Below are 11,133 nucleotides of genomic sequence, written 5' to 3' on the forward strand. Positions count from 1 at the left end.
GGAGTTGTGAGAGGGGAGAGAGGGAGGGAGGGAAGGAGGGAGAGAGGGGGAGAGAATCACAGGGAGAATCGGAGAGGCTAGAAAGAAACAAATGGACAGACCGTCGCATGACACAAAACAGCAAGAGCACTTCTTTGGGCAGGAGAGCGCAAGGTTGGGAGAGAGAGGAAGAGGAGGAGAGAGACGCGCGAAGGAAGAGGGAAGGAATCTCTGCGGTGAAGCATGACAGGCTGGGCAAGGGCAGCTGAGGTTGGAAAGGCTGCTGATGCATTCAAACGGACATGCCACGTATGACAGCATGTGACACGGGCATATCTGCTGGAGACGGTGTGTGATGCCTTCCAACGCCACACACACCGCTACATCCATGGACTCTACTCTGTCTTCTCACATGTCAGGAAATAAGAGTCCGTTCCTCAGCAGCCTGGATACGCACGTAAGTATATTGACTCAATGGGAATATTGCAAATGGCAGATTCAGATTTGTGATTTTCTTTAGTCTAGCTATCTAAAATTCCATTAAGTAAAAATGCAACAATAATAGGCAAACTGAGTTTCTGTTTTGTGAAGGTTTTTGTTGTTATTTCAAACTAAGCAAGAAAGCAAGATAATGATCTCTTTGGCATCCTCTTTGGCTATTAATTAGCTCTTGATCACACAAATATCCAGTATATTTTGGAATCTGAAACACATACAGCTTTAGAAGCCCCTCACTGTGTTCAGAGTGCTTTGCTTCACTTTTTAAAACAATTTTGTGTGCTTTGTGCTACTGTGTCTAAACTGAGTTATTGTTTATCTTTACAGTGAGCGCTCAGCTTTGCCGAATATTTTGCTGCTAATTTTGTTTATGCTGTCATCAGTCACAAACATGCACGACTGCTTCAGGAATGTGACCGTCCAACATAGAAGGTTGGATCTAAAGGTGAGGGGTCAAGGGTCACAGGAGATTAGGCAAAAGCAAGGGAAGAGGGAGGATGGGGACGGGGACGGGAACAGGACCGGTTCAATAAGCCCACCAGTGTTCGCTCAAGGCGAGTCGGCCACGTGTTGGGGCAATAATAGAGTGATGGAGCAACAATAGAGTGATGGGCAGTGTGGCAGTGCAGCAACTCTTATGAGCTCCATGTGAAAGACGTTGACACTCAGAGACTCAGAGGACACGACGCCCCACTACTCACATTGTCTTGGTTACTGTGACTGTTTTGCAGTCTATCCAGCGGGTGAGCCCTGCGTTTTTAATGCCTTTAATGTTTTATTTATTCCGTCGTCACTTACAAACATTACACATCACAAACATTACACAGAGCTTCAAATTTAAACCTATCCATTTATGGAAATGCAAGACACAGGGACAGAGTTTTGTTACTGTCTAAATACACAACTTACTGAACAATCTGGTGATTTTGCTTTTCCTTATAGATTTTCATTGTTTTGACAGTGACAGGCTGAACATGAGAGCTGTAACACTACCCAACTGTGCACTGTTCAGAACTTCTGTTCCTACACTACACAAAAAGGTCAGTGGGAGAATGCTTGCTAGGATAACTGGTCTCACTCTAGCCAACATTTCTCCATTTTCCCTCAGGCACATCTTTGTCTATGTACTTAGTAATGGACGTAAATAAATTGCTTCATAAGAACTCTGTGAAGGCTTATTCATTAAAGCAATCAGTGGAAGCAATCCATGTTTATCATGAGATTGTTATGATGACGTAGATTTGATTCATAGTGAAAAAGAAGATCTAGTGTGCTGCATCCTTCCTGGCTGGATTGACAAGCTGTCCTACATTTTTGCTAAAGCAGGTGTTTTGAGTAGATGCGGTCTTGTTAGATAAAGAGGCAGAGAAAGCGCATCTGCGCACCTGAGGCAGGTCGAAACGCGCTCCGAGCAGACCTGAAAGTAACGGCAGAGGAAGCAGCTGCAGTAATGAGAGGGTGGGGGAGGGGGAAACGAAGCCCACCAGGGTCGGCACGTGCACCCTGTCTGTACCACTCTCTTGCCATAACGACCAACGTGCACACGCGCACACACACACACACACACACACACACTCATCAGGACAGTGCAAAAACATACAGAATCTTACCCACGTTCCCACACTGGCTCCATATGTGCTGTCGTGCTTCTGTGCACGAGGAGCTGAAATAAGATTTTCTCAAATGTGCCAGAATGTCTCATAGCGGTTTTCTTAACTGTCACATAGCTGAGAACAGTAGTGGCAGCCAATTAAAAATGGAATGTTTTTAATTTTTGTAGATGACAGTTCCTCAGAATATTTTAAATGCAGCGGTGAATCTGAACTTTCATTATGGGTAAAAACACATTTTATACAATACAAGCGTTCACATTGCTACATCAGAAGCAACAAAAGAAACCATTAAGGCATTCTGTTATGGATCTCTTGTTCCCGTTTGTGTGGGAATGCTGAATATGCCATTTTTTATTCATTTCTTTTCCCTCAGTGTTACCATCAAGCAAAGGAATCAGAGCCCAGTAGCAGTTACACTTAGGAACTTCAAGAAACTTTCTCTCTACTGGATGGTTCGATAATACGGCATGGCTGAAGACCTGGCTAATGTCAGCGAGCCCTGGGGGACCGGGATGCTACTGGGCCTCGCAAATTCCCTCAATCAGACTGTGGGCGGGTCGGTGAGAGGGAGGCTTCCTCAGACACCCCTCTGCACCATGTGTTGCTGTGGCCTGCTGAACCAAACGCTGACCGTGGCGTTCATGGTCGCCTTAGCCTTCGCCATTGTCATCGGCAACGTGGTCACGCTCACAGTCTTCATGCAGACACGCCAGTCTCGCACACCTCAGGGCTACCTCAAAGGTACCCGCTAAGATTTATACACCACAGTACGTGTGTTGAGTTTCAGCAGAGCTTGTAGTTCAACTGTGAGTACACAAGAGGGCTGTATGGAGCATTTTTGGATAGAGTTTTCCAGGGTTGAGTAAGACATATAAACAAAGTCTTGAAAGACAAATTGTATTTCTAAGAGTTCAGTGTGAGATCAGGTTAATCTGCCCCAGTATGTGTTTATCCCTAAAAACCCCTGTATGAACAAGTGTATATTACAAAACCCTAAATAACAAGAGAAAAAGCTAATGGTGAAATTTAAAATTTGTCAAGCCAGTGTAACAGCAGACTGTTATACACATATTATATCTAACAAAATAACATGTTGGTGAAAGTTTGCTAATGTATCTACACATGTTTCTGCTTCACAGTATCCTTGGCCATAGCTGATATGATTGTTGGAGTCATAGTGGTGCCATTCTCTGTCTACACTGAAATATCGCTGATGGTAACCAGCATTCCTCCAGTGTGGTTTGGGGACGGAGCCAAAGCCCTGGCGAGGGGCAACTCTGACTCCGCCTCTTGGCAGCCGTGCATGCTGATTGGCCCGGTCTTTGCCGGCTGCACCTTCGTGTCCATCAGCACCATCTTCCTGATGACAGTGGAGCGCAGCGTGGCCATCCTGTGGCCGCTGCACAAGGACGCGCTGGTGACGCGTCGGCGGACGCTGTTGCTCATCCTTGCCTCGTGGGCGGGCAGCTTCCTGCTGGCCATGGCACCGCTGGTCCTGAGCGCCAGTTTCACGCTGGAGTACAACGGGTGCAGCCGCATGTGCAACTATGTGCCACAGCCGGCCGACCTCCGGCTGCCGGCCAACGCCAACGTCATGCTGCTCTTCCCCGCCTTTGACTTCACCTTGCTGGGTAGCACGCTAGCCGTCAACGTGCTCTCCTTCACCGGCATCCGCCGCTACACCCGCAAGCGCAAGCGCCTGTCGGAGAGCGGCCGAGGGGCGGAGGCATCCGCCGGCGGGAGCGGAGGCCTCCATCGGCCCTCTTTCTCGGACATCAAGGCGGCCAAGACCATCGGCATCCTCACGTTCGCCTTCACCGCCTCCTTCTCGCCCATCGCTGTGTTCGTGCTGGGAAACGTAGTGGGCCACGTCTGGTGCGATTTCTCCTTTTTCGCCTTCTGGATCCTGACGGGTAACAGTTGTTGCAACGTCGTGATCTACAGCATGCGTGACCAGCGCTTCTGGAAAGGGGTGACGCTGATCTTTCACAGGGACCGCTCGCCCCCGCACTCCGAGAAAAGCTAAAGCTAGGGTTATACTTGAGACGTTGCTCACGCAGAAAGACGTATGTGGCTCCACCATTATGGAGTCAAATTAGGGTCTTAAATGGTGACGAGAAAAAAAATATATCGCAAATGTAAGATTAGCATTTAGCATTTTATGTTCCTACTTTGTTTCTGCAATACTTTCCCTCTTTTGCATTTCTTTCTTTTGTTTGCGCATCACACTGCTTTTCTTTGCATTTCACATTTTATGTTGCTGCTTTTTTTTTGCAAAATTTTCTCCCTTTTGCGTTTTTTTCTTTTGCTTTCGAATCACAGTCCTTCTCTTTGCGTTTCGCATTTTACGTTCATAATTTTTTTTCACGCTTCTTTCTTTTCGTTGCTCTGGTTTTACCCTCTGTGTGGGGGTGGGGAAAGAGGCGTGGCCAAGAGTGAAAGGCCTGCCATGAATGTTCCATCATCAGCTGGAGCCACCGTCACACAGTGCAGCAATTCAGTTTACTGGTGTCATGGCAGACGGTCGCCTACCTGGACCACAGGTTTATGAACTTTATAGACTGATGGTAATAATCAATCCCATCTGGATGGGAGATCTTAATAATAATAATAATAATAATAATAATAATAATAATAATCATATGGGCAGGAACCATTTGGCTATATAGGGGAACTGGTATTCATGTTTTCCATGTTAACTAGCTAGCCAACTCTTCTCACAGTCCTGATCCCACTGCACAATTTAGTAAATGAAAACAAATCTAGCTACCGAATTAGATAATATGTCTATAAAAGTCAATTATTACCATCAATCTATAAAGTGTATATACCTGTGGTCCAGCTGGAAGACCATCTGCCATGATACCAGTAAACCGAATTGTTGCATTGTGTGAGGGTGGCTCCAACTGATGATATGGAACATTCACGGCACGCCTTTCGCTCTTGGCCACGCCTCTTTCCTCGCCTCCACACAGAGGGTAAAACCAGAGCAAAGAAAAGAGAGAAGCGCGAAAAAAAATTATGAACGTAAAATGCAAGACGCAAAGAAAAGCAGTGTGACGCGCAAACAAAAGAAACGCAAAAGAGGGAAAGTATTGCAGAAACAAAATAGGAATGCAAAATGCTAATCTTATATTTGCGATATATTTTTTTTCTCGTGACCATTAAAGACCCTAATTTGACCCCATACACCTTCACCTCTGTCTGCTGTTTCCCTCTCAAAAGAACGTCAAACTGCTTTTCAGGATTTCCACCACACACTTCAGGGACCAAAAGTAAATTAACTGTAAGATATTAGGCTAGGATTTCTTAACTGTGTCCTACACAAACAATAGTCTACATTTTATTATTTAAATCTAAAGTGGTAGATTAATCCACTACCACTAAGTAATCCACAATGGTGTGTATTAATGTCACACTTGCCTCTACCATGTACAGAAAACCACTCCTTTAAAAATTATATGGGAGAAAATTTTTCCTATGTTGTGTTTAATTAATTGCTTTTTAAGATATCATTATGGATACATTTTTGATCATTTTTTGGTAAGATTTTCTGTTATGTAATATGCATTGTTTGGGTACTTGTGAAAGTGTGTTCTTCTCTGTAGAGCTGTAATGTTATTCAGATCTCCGTTACCATGTAGGCTCTCAGGATTCTGTTGTCAGAACCAAAAAGTGGCCTTATCACACACACGTATGGTGTTTCTCTGACCACTAGTGCGGCCAGAATACCTTCCTGTAAATTAGTCTGTGGCTCCTACCCGCCTGTGTTCCATTTTCACTGTTCCACGTGGCAGGCAGTGCTTAAATGGTGGGTCTCATTTTTAACAGATCGCTTTCTTTAGTAGAACACAGAAGTGTTCACAGAAGTGTTCTACTAAAAAGACAAGATTGGGCTGAAATTCGAGGACAATCAGCTTTGGTACATAACATTCTGGTCATCTCCTTTGAAAAATTAAAATAATAAAACAGCCTGAGTATCTTGCTGTAATGTACTTTCTCAGTGTTTCATCATTTATGAGATTATGGTTTCAGTTATTTTTTTTTATAAATATGTTTTTTAAATGTTTTCTGGATGGATTCACTGAAGCTTTCATTATGAGACCTTCTGATATTACGAGCCCTTATTCAGTCTGAGTAGAAGAACTAAAGTATCTCTAGTCTCTTCTTACTCAGGATTCAACCTTAAATTTTTCTGTGTCTAGACATTGGGGGTATGTATGCACAATACAGTACAGATAGCTTAACACATAATGCATGCTACATGAGATACTGAATCTAACTGGAAAATGTAAGTGAACTGTTTATGATTTTATTTGAACAGCTTATTCATATTCTGCGCCAGTATGTGACCATAACTTTAACATTAGCCAACCACAAAACACCAGTAACTCAAACATAGATGGTTCCAGTTTCACATGCTTCACAAAGGACTGTAAAAATGAATGTGGATGTGGACTTGTGGCTTTCTGACAGACATGCACCAGTGTCTGCTTATAAAAGCAAGACATTCATTGCTTGAGAAGACAGCAGTAGGAGTATCTCCTCTGAAACATCTGAAAGCTGATGGCCTACACAGCCATTCTCACTGCAGTGAGGGAGGGACCCTCTGTCAAGGACAGCACTGAACAAGCAAGAGAGAACAGAGAGTAAGAGAGAGCCCAGAAACTCAGACACAAATATGGAAACGCATTCAACATAAAACACTGAAATGGTTCAGACGTTCGTCAAACTTTGAAACTTTGGCCTAAACATCTAAATTTCACGGCTGTATATCTTCTGGCTATTACAATTGCTGTTTTGGGATGTGGTTTCCCTTTCAAAATCATGGCCTAGTGGTTAGGAATTTGGTCTTGTGACCGGAGGGTCGTAGGTTCGATTCCCAGACCTGAGGCCATGACTGAGGTGCCCCTGAGCAAGGCCCTAACCCTCAATTGCTCATTTGTATAAAAATGAGATAAAAATGTAAGTCGCTCTGGATAAGGGCGTCTGCCAAATGCCGTAAACGTAAATGTAAAATCTGCAATAATTAATTGGTAATATCATGCTTCTATCTGCACAATTAGTCTGAAACTGACATGCGAGCATGCAAGCTGCATTATCATGTATTATGCATACATTATTGTGCACTGAGACTTTTGTATAAAACTGGACTGACTCGCTTGCATTTTGGCGAAATACTGCAGTGCTAAGACCATGAATTAAGGAAGCATATAAATCTGGTCCACAAGACTTCAAAAGATACTGGGAAGCAAACATTTTCTTCAGTCTAAATCACAAACCTGAGATGTCTGTTTAGCAGTAAAGCAGTTCATGAGCTAAGGAAACATAATGAAACATACAGGAATTGCAGGCAGAGGCACTGGGGGCACCTGTCCTATGGAATCACAGGCAAAATCTGACTCAGGGCACTACAGCCATGTCCTTTCTGCCAGGGTGCCCAGGTGTTGGAGGTGCTGAGATGTTTCAAGGGCAGTTTTGCCTGTTGAAAGCTTTATGCCACCTGGGAACATTGCCTCTAGCTAAAATCAGTGGTCGTCCATAAGCAAGCTGAGACACAAGGCTTTTGGGCTCAGCTGTAATTTGCTGCCATGCAAACACAGGAGACAGACCTGTAGCAAAAGCCACATGACCACCATTGTGCGGTGACATGGTGACCATGAAGCTTCGATGAAGCTATGTTTGCTCAGGACATCTCATTAAATTATATTTCTCTGTTTATCATAAATCATCATTATTAATCCTACAGTAAACATAAGCAACTTGTGTTTTAGTCTGCATATTCAAAGTTAGTATGCTTCACTGCAGTTTAAGGTCACAGGTCAAGCCATATACCTGCAGTGTAAGGTTACAGGTTATAGTGGTACGACTGTCACTTGCCTGCTTTAACCCCCTTCAGGAGCAAATATGAAAAACAGTTCTCCAAAAAAACAATGCTGTTGGCAAGGAGACAGGTCAAGAAGCTGCCAACACCCACCACCCCCCTCCCCCTTTTTTTCTATTTATAGCCCATATTCTTTCATTTATCATTTTGGAAACTCTTCAGGGAAGATGCTGTCTGTTGAAAACAATTGAACACAGGCCACCTGGGGTCTTGATTTACTTCTATTTCCAGGCAATAGCGACAGTGGCAGAGGTGGAGACTGTGGGGCTGTCACTCACACTAAAACCCCTCCCACCTCCCCACCCCCTTTCACAGTGGCAAACAACCCTAATGATGAAGACGGGTGAGTAACTGAGTTTAGGAATCTTGAGATGGAAATGAATAGGATGGGAATGCAGAGAGACCTTTGAGCTGTAATTTAATCAAAGTGGGCAGAATCTTAAAAATAAGCGAGAGATTCATATAATAAACAAACATAAGAGGTAAAAATAAACACATTTAAATACAAGACACTACGGAACTGCACGTGTAGCTGTCGCAGGAAATTTGATTTGTTTATTGCTGGAGAAGCAGCGTATCAAGATGTATGTTATATTCTTTATGTATGAATATGTATGGATACGTATGCAAACGTGTACCGTTCAGTAATCTCGCTTATCACTCGTGCTGGGAGCTCGTTGTGTGGCCATGTGAAGTGTTGTGAGAGGAGGATAAAAACTGTACAGAGCGGCACACAGAAGAAAGTGTATTAACCTAACTTCTCCTAATTTCTGGACAGAAGGTGCACACGGTACGTTTGGTTTAGTCATTTATTAATGTTGTTTAACAAGTGTGATAATTGTTAGTCAAATAAGAACGATTGTTAGCTATGGAGATTCTACGCACTGCTAATGTAAAAGATGTGGTGTTTGTTCTATTTCAGTTTATCACGGTGTAAAGGTGTAAAGATGTGATGGTGAAGGTGAAAAGGAGGTTAAATAAAAATACACAACACCAGTCGAAGCGTACACTCGTCTGTACCAGAAGAAAAACTTTGGGAGCAGTTATAGCACGTTTAGGGAGAACAAACATGTTCCTTCCTGTTAACACTTTTACAGAACATAGAAATTGCATCTCAGAACAAAACACAAAACATAAATTTTTCAGGGGTCATAAAATTGCTGATAAACAATTTTCATGAAGCTGAAATTGCAGTGGGCAAGAATTAGCACTTGTCAGTAACCTAAACTTGGTTTTGTATTTTGGCAAAGAACAAATACATCTTTCCAAAATGATTTACTCTTGATTATTACCTGTTCACACTGGTCACACTGAGCAGTTTGCACATTGAATACTCTCAGCATGACCAACAGATTGAACACATTCAGGAAAGTATATTCATTTAATGTGGTCTATTTCTGGCCTCTCATTTATCAAAAAAAAAGTCACACAGAACGAATACAAAAAGAATCCTCATGGAGAAATAACATGAATGTGTTAACATATTACTGAATAGTATTGAATATGTAATCAGTGTATTGCGTTAAGTCTGAGGGTGGAGGACAGCTGTGACTGTTTAGGCCATGAGTGCTGGGTGACATTCCCCATGGTAACCGTGCAAGGATGTTGTGTTCTCTTAGAGATAAGGAGACCTCTGACATCTTCTGATTCCCCATACACATGCCAAACAGATTATTCCCTTACCCATCAACTCAGACAGAAATTACAACAGGACAGGCTGAGGTGGGCTCAGATGTCCATCAAACAATCAAAAAGTTTGCAATCTTGAAACCCAGCGTCTGTTTAAAAAAAATAAGGTGAGTTCAAGTATCACTTCACTGTACGCTTGAGTTGCACTGCACCTTGGAACAGAGTCCACACCCGTCGCGTACACGGAAACTCGCATTCTGCGGCGTGCGCCAGCGACCGAGACACCCGCGTCCCCTTCATTCACGCCTTTGGTTTCCTAGAGAAGGTCCATTTCTCATTTCTAGACCCAAGCGCTGTTCTCACTCGCTCCCGACCTCGCCTGATACATTTGCGGTTTGGTGTTCCATTGATAATGAAACAGCTTCCAAGCTTCTAGTAACAACACAGCTGAAAACGGACTGCACCAATTGAGCCCTTGTAATTGTTTGGCCTCGACCGCAGTACGCCGAACTGTCATCGGACAGCAAGCGGCACTGGAGCGAGGTAGTCGCAGAACCAATTACATATTTTTTTGTTTACGGCAATAGTAGACTGGTTACAGTGAGGCGGAAAATTGATTCTTCCAGTGTTCTCGGGATCTCACACGGCCGCGACGAGAGACTCTGAAGCCAACCAAGAATAGCGAGTAGTCGGGTACCAAAGACATTTCAAACGGGGTTTCTTTGGGACGTACATTACAGTAAGACAGTCCTGGAAAGGCTGTCAAGGACAGAGTCGTAGTAGCAAATTACATCAAACAAACAAGCTTTTCAATTAAACTTGCATGTCCACAGCCGATTGTCGAATTTCTTTATTACCCCAATTTCTACAATAAGTTAAAGAGAAATTAAAGGCATCAGATTCGAAGACGCTTTTTGGCTAAATTTATATGCGAATCATCCCTAGACTTTATATACAGAAATCTCAAAATCAGATTCCTCTTTTAGTCTTTATCTCGATCCGTATCTCTACGGCAGGGCTGTAGAAAACACCGGCTTTTGTCACATGCGGTGTTTACATGCATGTTTTTGTTACATGCTCATTGATAACCTGGTAGGCTCGGAGCTGCCACCTCTGGTCCAGACAAACGAGGCTGTCATGCATGCAGGAGACTGTCTTCATCGGTCCAGGCACCAGGGCACGCTTTACCTCCCAGAGTCGGCTAGCGCTCGCCCTCAGGCCAGACACGTGCCGGTAAAGGCACCTGGCTTCGGCGCGCTTCTCCACAGTGCACTCCGCGTGCCTGAGACACGGGCTCGCGCCGAGGGGCGAACGTTGAAGGCGGGAAGCCTGAGGGCTGCAAGGAGTGACGTCAACATGCCTCACTTCGAAAACATCCCAAGTTATAAAGTGATTTTTTTATTGTTTTACTTTTGTTATAGTTAATCAAAAATGTAAAAAGTTTATGTACTAATTCAACTTTCACTCAGAAGACAGCTTGGCTCATCGGCTACCATTTCTGGACACCACCCCCTGCAGTGCACACGGATG

The 11,133-nt window shown here is 43.7% G+C and overlaps 1 protein-coding gene across 1 annotated transcript; it reads left to right on the forward strand.

The window, feature by feature from the left end:
* The first annotated feature begins 2,557 nt into the window (after window positions 1–2,557).
* LOC143527905 (adenosine receptor A3) lies at window positions 2,558–4,116 on the forward strand. Its single transcript, XM_077023279.1, has 2 exons — window positions 2,558–2,831; window positions 3,230–4,116. Exons 1-2 carry the CDS (start codon window positions 2,558–2,560, stop codon window positions 4,114–4,116), a joined length of 1,161 nt encoding a protein of 386 aa, XP_076879394.1.
* The last annotated feature ends 7,017 nt before the right edge of the window (window positions 4,117–11,133 follow it).

Source organism: Brachyhypopomus gauderio, chromosome 12 (genome assembly GCF_052324685.1).
Source record: "Brachyhypopomus gauderio isolate BG-103 chromosome 12, BGAUD_0.2, whole genome shotgun sequence".
In the NCBI taxonomy this organism is placed as follows: Eukaryota; Metazoa; Chordata; class Actinopteri; order Gymnotiformes; family Hypopomidae; genus Brachyhypopomus; species Brachyhypopomus gauderio.